This window comes from Scyliorhinus torazame, chromosome 1 (genome assembly GCF_047496885.1).
Source record: "Scyliorhinus torazame isolate Kashiwa2021f chromosome 1, sScyTor2.1, whole genome shotgun sequence".
In the NCBI taxonomy this organism is placed as follows: Eukaryota; Metazoa; Chordata; class Chondrichthyes; order Carcharhiniformes; family Scyliorhinidae; genus Scyliorhinus; species Scyliorhinus torazame.
In genome coordinates, this window is record NC_092707.1 from 146,093,050 (window position 1) to 146,111,417 (window position 18,368).

At 47.1% G+C, this 18,368-nt stretch overlaps 1 protein-coding gene across 1 annotated transcript in view; it reads right to left on the bottom strand.

Moving 5' to 3' along the window:
- The window catches only part of LOC140414211 (mannosyl-oligosaccharide 1,2-alpha-mannosidase IA-like), a 187,214-nt gene that overhangs the window by 25,524 nt on the left and 143,322 nt on the right, over window positions 1–18,368 (bottom strand). The window contains exons 9-10 of the mRNA XM_072500965.1: window positions 11,222–11,441; window positions 3,437–3,609 (exon numbers count right to left, since the gene is read on the bottom strand). Of these exons, the coding sequence (XP_072357066.1) occupies window positions 3,437–3,609; window positions 11,222–11,441 (393 nt within the window). The remainder of the gene's footprint in view (window positions 1–3,436; window positions 3,610–11,221; window positions 11,442–18,368) is intronic.

The following is an 18,368-nucleotide window of genomic DNA, read 5'->3' on the forward strand; positions in this document are numbered from 1 at the left end:
GAGCTGCCAGAAGCAGTGGTAGAGGCAGGTACAATTTTTTCCTTTAATAATGTTAGACAGTTACATGGGCAGGGTGGGTATAGAGGGATATGGGCCAAATGTGGGCCAGTGGGACTAGCTTAGTGATAGAAACTGGGCGGCATGGACAAGCTGGGCCGAAGGGCCTATTTCCATGCTGTAAACATCTATGACTCTATGACATACCACCTACTCCCATGTCATAGGCCCGTGAAACTGTTAACCACCCAAATTTCCTTGCTGGTTCCCATGTTAGCTAATATTATTAATGGTTCTCTCTCTAAATGTGTTGTTATTACTCATCTTTTTCTACCATTCTTGTAAACTAACCCCATCTCCAACCTCCCCTTCCTCTTTGAAGCCCTTGCATCCCAAATCCATGTCCAGAAGTGGCAAGACTGTTTATCTGACATCCAGAACTGGATGGGCAGAAATTTCTCCCAATTTACTACTGGGGAGACCAAAGCCATTGCCTTCAGTCCTTGCTCCCAACTCCGTTTCCTAGATACTGACTCCATCTTTCTACCTGCCAACTGCCTGAGACTATTAAGAAGCTTGGAGTTACATCTGAGCCCAAGATGTGCTTTTGACTGTATATTTGAGCCATCACAAACTGCCTATTTTTACTTCCATTGTATCACCCAACTTTGACCTTGCCTCAACTCATCTGCTGCTGAAACCCTTATCCATGCCTTTGTTACCACTAGACTTAACTACTCCAATGTACTCCTGGCTGGTGTCACGTATCAATCCTCTGTTACCTTGAGGTCATCCTTATGAGATGAGCTTGCAGTGATCCACTACAGAAATGAGAGTTCAGGAATTGGAATTAGGGGAGGTTTGTTTTCGTGAACAGTGATGAATAGAAGATTTTAGGAATATTAGCTTATTTTGGGGGCAATTTGAGGGTTAAAAGCCTGGGGTTATTGCGTGTCTGACTGTATTGGCAATTAAAAAATTGTTTTGTTTTTTTTAAGGATTTGGGAGCTGTTAGGAACCAGAAGGTGAAGCTGACCAGAGGAATGTGGTTTTCAGTCTTGGCACTGTGATTTAACGGGGGAAAGTCCCTGGGGGGTTAATGTGCTTTCAGTGTGGAGAGTTGTTTTGCAGCTTGGGGAGATTATGTCATTGCTGGGTGGGGCACAAACATTTTGGAAAAGCTTTGCCGAAGAGTTGAAGTCTGATCTGTCTGACACGGAGTCCACAATTCTCTCAAAGTGGGATAGTTAGAAAAACAAAGTTTTAAAGCAGAGCAGTCGTCCGAGGTCAAGGAAGAAGCTGAAACACTGCAGGTGAACCAGTTCTTTTTGAAGACATTCAGCCCGAGTCTGAAGGGGTTCTAACAGGAACAAGTATTACTCTATATCATGCTGATTTTAAGATGGATTGAGAGCTGTGTGTTTATTTTCTTATTGTTTGATAGAGAACTGAATGTTTAAAGAAAATTGCAAGCTGTTCTTTTTGCGTGTGAAGTTAAAAGGTTTAATATTTTATTCCTAATAAAGTTCTCTTTCAAAAATACCAAATCACTATTTTTTTCATGCAATCACTCCTGGAGTGAATCTTACTTCTGCATAGTCCTTAAAAATAAACTAAAATATTGGGGTTTTGGTCCAGTATCCTAGCTACTCTTGGGATCATAATAAAATAATGATAAGAAAAAGTAGCAAAAGCATCTAAACTGATGGTCTCTATCTTGGAGACATCTGTGAGCTCCTTTGGTGTTAGAGGTGAGCTGCAAGAGGCAAGGAGCTCAAGTAGAGCTCAAGGTGATCTGGCAATGGATGGTTCAGTAGTCATGTGCCAAGTATGCTCACATTTTGCCTCGTGAAATTCAGGGAATAAAGATAGGGGTCATACAGGGGTAACAGCAACGATGAGAGGCTATGAAGGTTTTGCTTCAAAAGAGTTTCAATGATGGAAGTTAGTATACAGTTGAGCAGTAACTGCAAATACAACTGCGATGAATAGAGAGCCAATGCTAAACAGCTTGGAGTTTGAGAGTGTAGCAGTGAAGATAGTTGCTGCAGAATCCAATATAACAAAATGAAAATTATGGAAGGCAAGGAAATTTGGATGGTTAGGGTACAACAAGGTAATCAATGCTAGCCTTGCCAATGATCAAAACCACAAGACTGGAATAGCAATGGAAGATGGTAAGTTTGTGACAGCTATGAATATAGGTAGGAGAGTTGATATATAGGGAGTGGTATAGCAATAAGGAGAGTGGCTAGATAGGGGAATGGAGTCAGTGGTGAGGGTCCAGAGATTATGATGCAGGCCAATGGCTTTGATCTTTCCACCGTATAACTGTAGGAAATTCTAGCTCATTCATGACAGGAATGGAGAGATTATGAAAAATGATGAAGGGAAAGACTTGGGTGTCATTAGAGAACAAATGGAAACTGACCCCATGTTGTCATTGTTACATTTCAGGATATATTGACTATTTTACAAAGAAAGGATTTGCAAAAGAAAAGTCTCTAAAAAGAAAGGTGAATTTAAAAAGAAAGGTTAAACTTTGCAGGAATTTGCAAAAGCAAAATGAAGCCAGACATTGATGCTGTTACCCAGGATGATTGGAAAATATAGGAGAGGCAATAACTTATCCTGGGGGTTCCAAACAATTCCACATTGGATGGGAAGTAAAAATTTAATTTTTTGTTCAGTTTTCCATGAAGCTAGTTTCAAAGTGAGCAGTTCAGTGGCAGTCTCGATTAGTATTTCCTGACTAAACTACCAGTCAGAAATGAGGAGTCAGGAAACATGCCCAATTCCCTGTGGAGACAAGGATGAGGTAAACAACGGTCACATGTGGAGGGTCAGAGACTAAAAAACTATGTAGTTGAGGAGTTAAAAAATTAGCGCTAAGGTAGACAAGATGTCCCACCTAAACAAAACAGTGCAGCATACTCATTTTGTTTCCTCACTCATTCAGAAACGTCGTATCGATGAACCAATTAAAGTGATTATAACTATTCCTTTGCATGTGCATTTTGTGAAATAAAGCAGTTTATATTTTGCCTCACACCTAGTGTCACTTGGTTCAGATTCAGATTCACAAGAATTATGCTGCCTTACATGGAAGACAGTGAGTTAACAGAGTTAACGTACATGAAAGCAAGACCCCACATCATACAGGGAAGCGGCTAACACCATGGAACACAAGGAGGTATCTATGCCACATCTTGTAACTTGTAACATGTAGATCAAGACGAGGGGCCGAGGGTGGATACTTGGACCCATGGTGACAGTGCGAAGTGGAAAAATAAACAATTGGTACCCTGACTCTGATTGGGTGGATAACAGTGGACTCAAAAGAGTCAGTCCTGTAAAATGATAGAACTTCTGATTAAACTATCAAAGTTGTCTCAAAGGGTATATATGCCATTAAAAAAGCAAAACAGTCTTCACACACCTGTACTGCCTCCCAGCCCCATTCTCGATATTTGGGGTCATGGGTAAATCTCCACATGTGCATGAATGTTTCAACCACCTCGGGCCGCAGGATGTAATATTTGTCATTCATTCTTGTAGCAACAGCATCTGCACCACCATCGAAACGAAATGCTTCAGGACCAAGCCTAGTTGCTAAATAAAAATAGGAATTATACATTCAAAAAGATTACAATATTATCTAATGCCTTTTTAAAATGAATGTACTATTTATTTAGTGGCCCCTCGTCGTCAATTTAGTGGCCACAGGAGTCCAAAACATGAGGCATAAAGAAACCTTTTTTATTACAAAGTAAACTATATACAGTACACTTCAGGTCCCAGCCAGGACTATTCACACTTGGCTCCCATCTGGGCCAGCTTTTATGCTCAAGTCCATTTACCCTCCGCCCTTAAGTGGGAAAGCTAGTATTCTACGAGGCTCATTGTTCTGTCCCCATAGGTCTTGTTCGGGTTATAACAATTTAATTGCAGAATCATTTGTCTTTCTGCATTGTTAGCCAACGGAGAAAAGACTGAAATTCTGCTTCTTGTGTAAGTTTTTTTGTTTCACAAAATGTGACTGAGCAATGCACTGGCTGTCCTCAAATTTCTGCTTTAATGAATAATTAATCACGGCTGTAGTTGCATCTTCTATGAGCAGTCTCACAGAGGAAGCAGAATTCCTGGCCTTTAATTACAAATTAAAAGGATGAGGGTACTTAAAAGATATGGGGAGATATTTGTTTCAGCTCTTATCAAAGTTCAAAATCAAGTTCAATGACCTATGGGCCTCAGGCAAGATTGAGGGCAAAGAGAAATTCTGGAAATAGCTATTCTGTGGGCAAGGGAACGAGCGGCCCCCATTTTAGTGATGAGTAGCGGAAATGCAGCTTTGTGAAGAAGGGCAAGCAGATTTTTCAAATTAGGCACTTGAGGAAATTCTCCCCAGAAGGTACCATGGCTATATGTTTAATTATCCATGTAAGCAGTATATACCTGTGGAATCGGATGGAGAAAAAGGGCAGCGCATTTGAAGAAATATGGCAAGGAAACAGCGTTGAACTGGTGCTACTCACTTTGTGAATTGCCGAAAGACAGTTTCATGCAAGCTGCTGCCTGTTCCATATGTGCTTCTCACTTAGGCCAAGCCTACACATAACCTTAAGAGCATTTTCTGTGAAAAGTCATACCTCAGGGAACATTTCTTCCAAGGAGAATTTAAATCGTCCCACATTCACATTAAAATAATATCTCAATTTTAAAAAAAGATCTTGCTGCACAATTAACATGTATTTTTTGACATTTGGGTAGTTTCAAGTGCACATTCTGCATGTGCTCCTTCAATTTTCAACCTCTAGAAACACGGAACAAAAACGTGGACCCTGGTTCACCACTCTTGTGGGCATAAAACGGGGTAAATGTTTTAAAACGATTCTGTAGGGCTGTTTCTTTTGCTCCAAAGCAGCTGGAATAAGTCCAAATCCATACTGGACCTTCAGAAGGCTTTCAAGAAGAGACCCATGACAACAGTCAGGGCATGGCGTGTCAGGGCATTGAAAGACGGATGGAAAACATGAAAAGTTGATCAATGACTTTCTCTCGATCATAAGATCATAATAGAGAGGTTCGCTGATCACTTTTCAGTGACATTTGGGACTCATCAAATACTGAAACAGCCTGTGTCCACATGCAGAAAGACCTGGAAAATATTCAGGCTTGGGCTGCTAATAACAATCATGCCACACAAACACCACTTTCAACAAAAGCATTCCCCCTCGACATTTCATGGCATTACCATCGCGGAATCCCACACCATCAACATCCTGGTGGGTTATCATTGGTCAGAAACCTATCTGACCATATAAATAGAGTGGTTCTAACAGTAGGTCAGAGGCTAGGAATTCTGTGGTGAGTAATTCGCCTCCCGAATCCCTGAACTATGTCCACCATCCAGAAGGCACATCAGAAGTATGATGGAATATTCTCCTCTTGCCTGGATGAGTGCACTGCAAAAGTACTCAAGAAGTTCGATAACTCAAAGCAGCCAACTTGATTGGCAGCCCACCCGCCATCGTAAACATTCACTTGCTCTCCCGCTGTGCAAAGTGGCAGCAGCGTGTACCTTACATAAGGTGCACCGCAAAAGCACACCAAACCTCCTTCGACAGCACCTTCAAAAGCTGCGACCTACACCACCAAGAACAACGAAGGCATCAGCCTCATGGGAACACCACCACCTGAAAGTTTGTCTCCAAGTCAAACATCATCCTGATTTGGAACAATATTGCTGTTATTTCATTCACACTGGGTCAAAAACCTCAAAATCCTCCCTAACACCATTGTGGGTGTACCTACACCACACAAAAGTGGCTCACCAGCACGTTCTCAAGGGAAATTAGGGATGGGCAACGGGCTTTGCCAGCAACAATCACATCCCTTGAAAATGTAATTAAAACACTGCCGCTTACCATATAGATAAATGATTTAGTATCAGGAATTGGAGGTATAGTGCTGAGATTTGCAAATAATCCGAAACAGGTGGGAGGTATAAATAATAATGCAGAACATTACATCAAAATATGGGAAAATGTAAGCACTCTAGCAGAGATAAACTGAAAATATAATTTTGATATAGAAAAATGTGATCTGGAGGAATAATGAGACATTAATTGCTTGGAAGATAAAGTAAATAGAACAAAGGTTCAAACAGGTCTGGAAACAGCAGGGCTGCCGCAGCCTGATCGCACAAAAAATGCCAGCTTGGCACCTTGAAGTGCCAATCTGACAGTGCCCATGCCAGCTAGCAACACTGCTTGGGCACCTTTGCAGCAACAGGCTGGTACCCAGGGAGCACTGCCAGGGTGTCAGGTTGGCATCAGCAGTGCCAGGGCACCACCCTGCCCAAAGGACATGCAGCTAGGACCTCCAATCCCATGGGAGACTAACACGAGTGCCGTTCCGTCTGGTCCTCGTTTGTCGGAAGCAGCGCTGAATGGTGTTCGCCTGAGGTCACAGAGGCAAAGGGGATAAATCCCAAAGCATCAGGTACCTTGGGAATCTGCACATTCAAGCGAGACTGTCTCGTTCTAATATGCAGTTTTACCAAAAAGTGATCCCACCCAATGTGCGGGAGTTACATCGCAATGTCTCATGAGACCACATTGGATCACGAGGTGTTGTGAGCTGGGTAGATCCCGGGAGCGGGGTCTACCAGCTTTTATCGGTCACGCTGTGCCACAGTGATCGGCTTTTGGGTGCAGCGTGGCCATTGGATCGCGGCCACAGATACAGAAATATCTAAAAGAAGCAACACAAGATGTCTGTGACAACAATGGCTGAGGGCCTTGACAGCATGTCCTAGTCACTAAGGGACATGTCCCAGATGCAGGTGTGCATGGCCGAGACACTGCAGAACATGGCCCATCAACCCCTTACCAAATTTGCCAAGCTGCCCCCAACGAATAGATTCCCAAACCTCTCAATTCCCATCCGTTGCCACCCCAGATACCCTCCCGTCCAGCTCCCCTGAGCAAACCTATGATTCCCGCAAATCAGTGCCCAAACTTGAGGTCTCCATCAGCCTCAGGTGCTGCCACCACTGTCCCCACACCCTCAGGGCCACCATCACCATCGGGCACGTGGAGTACCTGGCCTGCAAGAACAGTAAAGGCGCCAAACTCGTGTCTTTACAAGAGGCTGCCACCATCCGTTCCCACACTGACCCCTCCCCCACTATCCACTTCCTAACCATGGCTATATTCGCCGTCCAGTAGTAGTTCATCAAATTTGGGAGAACTAACCCCCCCACGACTCTATTCCAGCAGTACCTTCTTCACCCGTGGGGCCTTACCCTCCCAGACAAACCCCAAAATCAGAGCATTCACCCTCCTAAAAAAAGCCTCAGGAATGAAGATCGGGTAGGGCAGCACGGTGGCACATTGGTTAGCAATGCTGCCTACGGTGCTGAGGACCTGGGTTCGAATCGCGGCCCTGTGTCACTGTCCGTGTGGAGTTTGCACATTCTCTAAAAGAAACAAAAATAGGATTGAAGACTGGGAGATTCTGGAACACAAACAAGAACCTCGGGAGGACCGACATTTTCACCGACTGCACCCATCCAGTCAGTGACAGCGGGAGGCAATCCCACCTCCTGAAATCACCTTTCATCTGTTCCACCAACCGTGCCGGATTCAACTTGTGCAACTGTTCCCACTGTCGCGCCACCTGAATACCCAAATACCGAAAGCTTGCCCCCACTACTCTAAATGGCAACTCCCCAGCCTCTTCTGATTCGGAAAAACCTTGCTCTTCCCCATTTTCACTTTATATCCCGAAAACCGGCCAAATTCCTCCAATATACTCATACTCCCCTCAATTTTACCTTCCAAAGGGTTTGAAATATAAAGCAGCAGATCATCCGTGTACAGCGAGTCCCTAGGCTCCACCCCCCCTGCACTATCCCCCGCCAGCCGCTTGACGCTCTCAGTGCTATTGCCAATGGCTCTACAGCCAAGGCAAAGAGCAATGGGGAGAGTGGGCATCCCTGCCTCATCCCTGAGTGCAGCCTGAAATATTCCGAACTCATCAGATTCATTCGTACACTCGCTACCGGCGCCTGGTAACAATCCACAAATCCCTGCCCAAACCCAAACCGTCCCAGCACCTCCCAGATAGTCCCACTCCATCCGGTCAAAGGCCTTCTCCACATCCATGGCAACCACCACCTCCACACTTCATCCCTCCGGGGGCATCATTATAACATTCAACAGCCCCTGATGTTGGTCAACAAATGCCTCCCCTTAACAAACCCTGTCTGATCCTCCCCTATCACCCCCGGCACACAGTCCTCAATCCTGGAGGCCAAGATCATGGCCTGGAACTTGGCGGCGTCCACATTTAACAGTGAAATTGGCAAGTAGGACCCACACTACTCCGGATCTTTATCCCTTATCCCTCTTTAAAACTAATCGAGATCGAGGCCTGCGCTAATGTCAGGGGGAGCGCGTGCGCACCCCCCCCCCCCCCTCCCCCCCCAACCTCATTATCATTACACACCCTTACCAGCAGGGGCCCCAAGTCGCTGAAATCTTTTTACAAAATTCCACCGGGAACCGGGCCTTCCCCGCCTGCATCGCCCCCATACCCTCCACCAACCCAATGGGGGCTCCCAATCCCTCCACCAGGTCCTCCTCCACCTTAGGGAACTCCAACCCCTCCGAAAGAGACCTCATTCCCTCCATCCCGGCTGGGGGCTTCGACTCGTACAATCTCTTATAAAAGTCCCCGAACACCCCATTCACCCCGAAGACCCGGATCCAAGACCATGTTCACCCCCCTATCCTTCACTTTTCCGATCTCCCTCGACACCTCCTGCTTCCTCAATTGATGTGCCAACATCCTGCTTGCCTTTTCCCCGTACTCACGCCCCTTTAGCTCTACTCAACTGCCCTACCGCCTTACCCGTGGATATCAGCCCAAACTCCATCTGAGGTTTCTGTCGCTCCCTCAACAACCCCACTACTGGGGGTGCCCACCACCTCCTATCCACCTGCAAACTCTCCTCCACTAACCTCGCCATCTCAGTCTTCTATGTGTGGGCCCATATTGAAATAAACTCCTCCTCCCCCTCCCCCCCCCCCACCCTCAGCTCCACAGATCTCCAAATAGCAGCCCTCACCTGCTCACAAACCTCATTTGCCAACAGCCCCACATCTAACCTTTACTGCGGGCGCTGACGTTCCCCCCCCCCAATTCACCTGCAAATCCACCCAATGCAGCGCATGATCCGAAACCACAACTGCCAAGTACTCCGAACCGACCACCCCCACCAACAACGTCCTATCCAACACAAAATAGTCAATTCGGGAGTACACCCCTGCACACGGGAGAAAAAAGAGAATTCCTTCGCTCTCGGCCTACCAAACCTCCCACAGATCTACCCCCTCCATGTGCTCCATAAACCTCCTCAGTTCCCTCGCCATCGCCGACGCCCTCCCCGACCTCGGGCTGGACCGGTCCAATTTCGGCTCCAGAATCGTGTTAAAATTCACCCCATTATCAGCCGGTGCGAGTCCAGGCCCGGGATCGTCCCCAACATCCTCCTCATAAACGCAACATCTCAGTTCAGGGCATAAACATTCTCCAACATCACCGGCATCTCCTCCAATTTCCCACTCATCACAATAAACCTCCCCCTGAAATCCACCACTATGCTCCCCACTTCAAAAGCTACCCGTTTATTTATCAAGACCGCCATCCCCCTAGTCTTCAGATCCAGTCCTGAATGAAAGAACTGCCCTACCCACCCTTTCCTGAGTCTAGTCTGATCCTTGACCTTCAGGTGCGTTTCCTGTTAGAATGCCACATCCGCCTTTAAACTCCTCACTAATCTTTTACCATTAATTATGCTTGAAGAACATTTTACAAGGAAAGCACGGTGGTGCAGTAGTTAGCATTGCTGCCTCATGGCGCCGAGGTCCCAGGTTCTATCCTGGCTTTGGGTCACTGTCCGTGTGGAGCTTGCACATTCTCCCCGTGTTCGCGTGAGTTTCGCCCCCACAACCCAAAGACATGCAGGGTAGGTGGATTGGCCACACTAAATTGCTCTTTAATTGGAAAAAAAATGAATTGTGTACTCTAAATTTATAAAAAAAAGAACATTTTGCTATTTGTTTTAGCACAGCCTGCAATCCTTTCCTCATGCTTCCTCATAGCCTTCCTTATTCCAGCCTTAGCCTCTCTCCTGCATTTGAGATACACCTCCTGATTTCTATTACTATTATTATTCCGGCATGCATCGTATGCCTCTTTCCTCGTCCTTATTTTATCAACAATATCCTTAGTCATCCAGGGTATTCTAGCTTTGGATACCCCATATTTATTTCTCATGGGTATATACCTAGCTTACACCCTATTTATCTCCCCTTTGAAAGCCTCACATTTTCCATCCACTGTTTTATCCATCAAAATGCCTTTCCATCCAATCAACCTGCTCCAGTTCAACTTTTAGACGCCTAAAATTTGCCCTTTTGCAGTCTGGGACCTTAATCAGTGACTGATTTTTATTGTTTTCCAACTGAATATTGAATCGTATTATGATATATTATGATCGCTACTTCCCAATGGCTCCCCACTCTGATATTCTCCACCTGTCCTGCCTCATTTCCTTGGACCAGATCCAGCACAGCTTGCTCTCTGGTAGAACTGGAAACGTATTGTTGCAGAATGTTTTCCTGTACACACTGCAGGAATTTCTCCCCTTCCATGCTCCAACTCTACCCGTTTCCCAGTCTACCTTAGGGTATTTGAAATTCCTAACTATCACAACCACACTTACCCTGCAGATTTCCAAAATCTGCCTACAAATGTTCTCTTCCGCTTCCTCCCCACTATTTGGAGGTCTATAGTAAATACCAAAGTCACCGCTCCCTTCCTGTTTCTCACCTCCAATCATATAGATTCTAATTCAGGAATTGCATCTCGTTCAAAAGCTTTGATACTATCTTTGACCAAGACTGCTACACGTCCCTTTTTACCCACCCTGTTTCATGCTACATGCAATAATAATGTATTTTTGCATCAAAATTGCAGTGCAATTTAACTAACGCAATCATTAGAAGCACACAAACAGGATTCTCAATAATTGTATTGACGCATTTGTAAGAAATTCCTTCACTCGCTATTTGACCAAAGTATCTAAAACTGTTAAATATTAAATACAACTGTTAATCTATTTACCATTGTGATTGAGAAATATATCTCTTACCTGAACGCCTGTATGACTCATGGCAGGTGATGGTGATTTCTGCTGCCAATTCCATATAGTGTTTAGACAGGTCTGTTGGTGCATCATCAGCTCCCATGGCTAACATCCCTCCTGAAAAACATGCCAGGTGCCCCATTTTATGGTCTAGTATCCCGCCCCTCCATTCTGCAATATAGGTCAAACCACTGGAAGATTTTCGCACTAGATTTGCCTCTATTGCCTGTGAGGGCACAGAAAGGACAGCATATTTTAGTTTATGTGGTAGTATGTAGTATTCCTTTACTAAATCTGATGTTAGGTGAAGTTATAATGGTCATTTATTAAGTTGCTGAACTAGACTTCTAAATTATTGTTAAGCTAATAAAAGTCCACGAGCGCTATATTTTAGCACAAAATACACATGCAACTTTTTATATAGCTGCTGTGAGGAAATAACAGCTGAATATTATAAATAGCAAAACTATAGTGCAAAAACAAACATATGTAGTAGCATGCTTCTGGAAGCTAGAACATGTGATAAAATTAATACTCACGTATAAATATATAGGCTAAATAGGGGCAGCCAGCATGGATTAAAAGGCAAGTTGTGTTTGACAATAAAATAATGTTCTTGGAAGAAATTAATAGAATGTAAGGAGTGGGTATTGTTTACATGGTTTTTCAAAAGGTGTTTGATAAGATACTATACAGGAGGCATGTTGATAAAATAAGGCATATGGGTATTGAAGGAAATGTAGGAATGCAAGATACGTTGGTTAAAGGATGGAAAATAGGATTATGATCAATGGAGGTTTCATTGACTGGAGGGCTGTAACCAGAGATATCCTATAGAGACAGTATCTGAAGCATTGCTCTTCTCAATATAAATTATTTGGGCCTGGGAAGAGGGGTGGATCAACAAAATGTGCAGACAGAACAAAGAGACCTGGTTAACTGTAACAATATTAATAAGCTACTTCAGGGATGTCAAGTTAGTTGCTTGACAGATGCAATCTAATGCAGAGAAGTGTGAAGTGTTGCATTTTGGTAGGGAGAATAAGGAGAGGCAATACTAATTGGTACAAGAACAGAGAGACTTGAATGTGTAGGTACACAAATTTTTGAAGAGGGCAGGACAAATTGAGAAGGCTGTGGAATGATATATGGGATCTGAGGCTTTCTAAACTGAGGCAGAGTACAAAAGAATGGAAGTTATGGTAAACTTTTGATTATTATTGGTTAGACTCCAGCTGGAGAACAGTGTTATTCTGGGCACCATACTTTAGGATGTGAAGGCCTTAGAGAGGGTGCAGAGAAGATTTACTGGAATGGTACTGCGGTACAGTACTAAGGGGCTAGAGGAGCTGAGGTTGTTTTCTTTATGTTACAGAAAGTGGAGGACAGATTGAATGGAGGTGTTCAAAATCATGAAGAGCTTTTACAGAGCAAATAAGAAGAAATGCTGGCAGTGGGGCCAATAATGAAAGGACAGATTTGAATTAACTGACGAAGGAATCAGAGGTAAGATGACAAGTTATTTTTATGAGTTGTTATAATCTGAAACACACTGCCTGAAAAAGGTGATAGAAGCAGATTCAATAATAACTTTTAAATTGGATAAGTATTTAAAGGTGAAGAAATTGCAGGAATGTTGGGAAAAGGCAGCTGAACGCTGTACATGGAGACTGCAGCAGTACAATGCAGCGAATCACCACTACCATTTCAAGGGCAATTAGGGATGGGCAATAAAAATGCTGGCCTTGACAACAACACCTACATCCCATGAAAGAATTAAAAAAAATTGGATAGCTCTTTCAAAGAGATAGGACAGATACATTGTGCAGAATGATTTTCTGTGTTGTATGATTCGATGATCAGAAGGCTCACCCTCTACTATGGCCTTGCCATATAGCTGGTGGGAAGACATACTGCTCAAGTAGGAGATGAAGAGATTAGCAGAATAATGCAGGTTAGTGGATGCAGACCCAAAACAGAAACCATGGCATCACTGTAAAACACATGACCAACGTTTTCATGTCTTTCTCTATCTCCTTAATCCAAAAGGAGTATTGCACACCCATTCTTAGCTGATTCTGTCCCTTCTTGAAAATTCATTGCTGCAACTGGGGGGCAGAGAATGACGATTAGGAAGATGACTAAGAGGAGAAGCAGTAGGGGACAAAACTTTTTCCTTACTATGATAGCAATGAGGATGATATTGAACAGCAAACGATGTGAATCAGGCCGCGTAGAACAAGATCCTGTCCCATATTGGTCGGTTCCCAACTTGCTCAATGCAGCCTTGGCTGAGCTCATATACTATTAACTGGCATGTGGCAGATGAATTATGCAAATGATGTGGCACCAAGTGATTCACAGATCATGGTGAATGGATATCTATGTGCTACCTTCCCAGCAGGGGCAAAGGAGAGGGTTCCACATACCAAAAGCCATGAAGCCCAAAACTCATGAGTGCCTGTTTGAAGAAATTCATGCATGCAATTCTGAGGTCCATTTCTGGGAATGTGTGGCAATTAACAGTAATCTCTGCTATAGTCCTCATTTATGAACATGTTTTGGAAGTTTTTTTCAACTGGAATCAGCAAGAGCATAGCACCTTCACTGAATCTGTGACCGGCAGTCCACCTCAGGAAGAGCCTAGGATAAATTAACAGCTCTGACTCCTTGGAAACACAGACTATTGATAACAGTTGGGGATGGATGAAACAGGACCCAACATTTTGGCTTTCAGATGCTGATAACTGGAATGAGAAATGTGTCAGGTTCCGACTGAAAACTAGCGTGTTCTCTCCAGAAACACAGGGTGCGATCTAACCAGATTCGTTCAAAGTGTGGTAGCGAGCGGGAAATGCAAATGTTTCCCTACAGCTAACACGGCGAGGCCATCACCTGCATTGCATGTTAATTAGGCCGCTTAATGATGCCCCATGGTTTTCATGTTGCGAATGACTGGCCTGCTGGTTGATTAGTTGGGACTGCGCCCTGCACTTCCCCATTAAGCGATCCCGCAGAGCAATCCCCAGACAGCACACTGCCATGTCACTGCGCCGACAGGATACCTTGTTCCTCTGAGGGGCTCGGAGGGTCAGCCACAGGTCAGCCAGTGCCGTCTGGGAGGAAGTGGCAACAGCTGTCAGCTTGGGGAGTGCCCCCAGGTGGACTGCCACCTAGTGCCACAAGCTCAACGACCTCCACCAGGCCACATGGGTGAGATGGCATCAACCTCGGTACCAAATCTACCTGTCCCCCAAACGACCAAGTGCCTGCCGCCACCTTCCCCTGCTGCGACATGTCCCAGTTCACCATGGCACTCGCCAACAGTCCCCACCCATACGCAGCAGTGGTGCACTCACCTGTCCCCTGCCATGCTCCCCCGCCCCATAGTTGCTTGAAGCATATGGCTCACGACGCCCCAGGTCCCCACAGGAGAAGCTGCCCCACAACAGATGGGCGGCAGGATGCCAGACCTCAGGGTCCTCACTCCCTTCAAGAAACGGGGCCTGGAGGTCGTGGGGGTGGCTGAGGACAGAGTGGTCACTGACGTTGAGTTTGGCCTTTGGCACACCAGCTCCAACCCAGATGACCTGTCGCACGTGAGCTGTCCACGTCAGCATGCTGACTCTTCCCTCTCCCTGACCACATATCCATTCTCCCGCAGGACCTCCATTGGAAAGTGCTGGCCCATCCGGGTCCCCCCCCTCCCCTGTCATCCAAGAGAACATCTCGGAGGATGTTCCGAGGATCCCAGCAGCACAGAGACACACACCTCGGTGGGTGAACGCAGTGGGCAGGCTTCTGGGGGAAAATCCAGTGAGCACCACACCATTGCTGATGCACATCAGGTGGAGGCAGGAACGTCCTGGGGAGACAGCAGTCAGTGGTCTGCCGGATCCCAGGACCTAGCCGAGGCCCAGTCAGATGCTGAGCGGACCGGGCTACCCCTGAGTTGATGTGATCGATAGGGTCCAACTGTGAGATTCAGAGGGGGATGCCAGCGTGTCCATATCCGATTAGAGGAGGAGATCCACAAGCTACGGGTGCAGGTGATAGCAGCAGCAATGCATGGCCAACACTGCTAGGGTGGCAACCGCAGTGGAAATCCTGGAGCACACGGTCAGCATCACGAGTGGTGGTGTCCAAGACTTTGCTCAGTCAGTGAGGCAACGGCCCAGCGCCACAACAGCATGTCCCAGTTGCTGAGGATCGTACCCCAGAAGCTGATTGTTGTTGGTCCGCTCACAGAGGGGCATTGAGGCCATGGTGCACATTGGGGAGCGACCAGGGCCCCAGAGCAGATGACGCAGGGGCATCGGGCGATCAATCCTCGTGCCCCTCCATCGCTAGGTAACCCGCCAGTGCCCCACAGGCACCGAATGGGAGGAGGGAGCGCTGAAGCCGACCCGGAGCCTCCCTACGGGGCGACGACGGCAGTCACCAGCTCTCCCAAGTCTCTCTCTCTTCCCCCCCCCCCCCCCCCCAAACAATGGTGCAGAACAGGTGGCATGGCTAAGCATGTGCTGCTGCAAAGTTGGACCAGGCCCTCTGGCTCCAAATCAGAGGACGCTCGCCAGGGGCATCAAAGGCACGGGACATGGTAAGCAGCAGGCTGCCCCACCCGATGGGCATCCTGGGGACACACCTAGACATATGGGTAGAGCACGGAGGGCTAAGCATATAGAAGATCACAGAGAGTGGGTGAGGGGAAGAGGACAGCACCATAGAGGGCTAGGGATACAACTGTACACCATTAATAAACGTTACACCTGAAACGTGTGAAGCTTGTCATGTTATTCTGCACTACAGGCTGGCCTGACCGCTCTCCTCCTCCTCCTCCTCCTCCCCCCTCCCCCCCCCCCCCCGGTGCAGGTGATGGGTGTGAGCGTGCACTCAGAAGACAGGCAGGAGTCATTATGGCATAGGTTGAGGAGTTCCAAAGCTCAGCTCACCATGGATTATCATCACCCCCCTTGCCTTGTATATTAATCTGCTGACAGAGTCGACACAGGCCCATCACCCTGGAGTGATGTAGCACAAACCCTGGGAGGGTGGAGGAAGAGATGAGAAGGGGGCGAAGATGAGGGCCTCCCTGGTCCTCCAAGCATGCCGGGCCTGCTCCACCACCTTTCTTCCATCCTCCAGCTGGTTCCTCCCGGGCTCTTCCTCCGGACCCTTCTATTCCAGCTCCTCCTCCTCGGTAGCATGTTCCTTCTCCTCCACCTCGTCATCCTGCTGCTGGGTCAGGTTGTGGAGGGCACAGCAGATAACTATAAACCAGGTGACCCTCTGGGGTGTGTGTGCATCACCAGAGTGGCCGAGGCACCAGAACTGCATTTTAAACATTTTATTCCCTAGTCACCCTTTTTGCCGCACAAGCCACCTTCGAGCTCTGGAATGAACCCGAGGAGTAGAAGGTCAGGGCTGTAGTGACCTCGACATCCACACGGAGCAGGTACCCTCCTCCCCCATGTAGTGCCAAGTCTGCAAGGACATGACATGGATGCTGCACTGTCTCCTTGTAGGGGCGGAGCCTCATGCGGCACATGCTGTCGGTCATCTGTTCAAAGGACCAGCGAGGCCTGTATACCTTGGGCCATCACCGGCCTCGCCCTCTTGGTCCCTCCTTGGCCTGATGGGTGGCCAGGTCCTCAGGGTGTGGAGCAGAGCTCTGCACATGGGCTACGCCTCAAGACTCTGTTATCACTGCTGCCACCGCCTTCTCCGATGTCATCCCTCAGGGTGCCATCCAACACACCCTGCATAGGCACCCGCGGCTCAGTGGTGGCCCCTGGGCAATGGACCCCAGACACCCACTGGAAACAGGACCTGACCGGGTGCTAGTTCCCTCCCCGGTCCATACATGGTCCACACCCTCTGATTACGGGGATGTCCCCGGTGCTGAGGGCCAGCTCCTGGGTGTTCGAATGTTGGTCGCTGCCTCTGTGGTGTAGATGCCACCGGTATTCAGGCAATGTGTCCAGACCTCATAGCCCGATTGAGATGCTAGGCAATAACAGTTGCCTGCTTCATCGGGAATCCACTTGGGAGCTGTTAAGTACCAATTCCCCAATAGCTGTGCGCCATCACATTGATGGGGCCCGATAGAGCTGGCACAATCGCTCCAAAGAGATCTATAAAGGGTGTCTTGATCTGTGAAAAAAAAAACTTCCTCCCAACCCCCACAGCCATGGAGGACTCTCCTCCCACCACGGGAATTTCGGGGCACTCTTTCCCCTACCCACCACATGCGGTCATTAGCACACGCTTCTCTTTCCCCCACCAACCCCAAAACCACACGAGGGGAACAGCCCTCACCCAATGGAAGAGGGTTACCCCAGCAGTGTCCACCTCAGCGGCCCACGGTACTGCCGGAAGGCAATGTACAGTCTCGGCCCTCAACCCCAGGGCCTCTGCGCCCCTCCGCACCCCTGGCTTGGTCATCACGAGTGGCTTTCATTTGAGAACCAGTCGACGTTTGCGCTGGCGAGCTGTCGCAACGCCGGGGTGTTGGGGGGGGGGGGGGGGGGGGGGGGGGGGGGGAATATTCCACAGGGCCAGACGCTACATCGTACAGACTTTTAAATATATTGAAATATATGTAAAATCATGGAAATCAGGCTCACACCATTCCTGGGCATGATCCTGGCGGGTAAGATAGCGTTCTGAAATCTCGCCAGTGCAAAACCTGTTATGGCGCTAGTGAGATTTTACAGCCATAGCGTGATTTCCACCTGTGCCGAACAGGCCCACTAAATCCTGCCCCCATATCTCTTAATGCTTTTGAGGATCCAATATTTGTCACTGAGCAGTGGACAGATTGGCTCAATAACTGGAGCAATGTTGTTGTTTCTCACAACAGTAGAACTTACAAAGCCTCCACTACCCCCCTCCAAAAACACACCAGCAGCAGTTAAAATATGACACGAGGTTGTTTGGGCATGAACTGCAGAGATCCAGTTATCAGTGACTCCCTTTCAGGGCCAAACTGCCATTATGCAAGGGCCACTTCAGTCCCATGACCTTTGTGTAAAACATGGGCAGCCTCATCTCTCATGATACTGGCCCTCATAGGAAAAATAAAGATACATTTTAACATCTGTATTTTCCCATCTGGGGGAAGTACAAAGCAGTATTTATTGCTCGGTTTGAA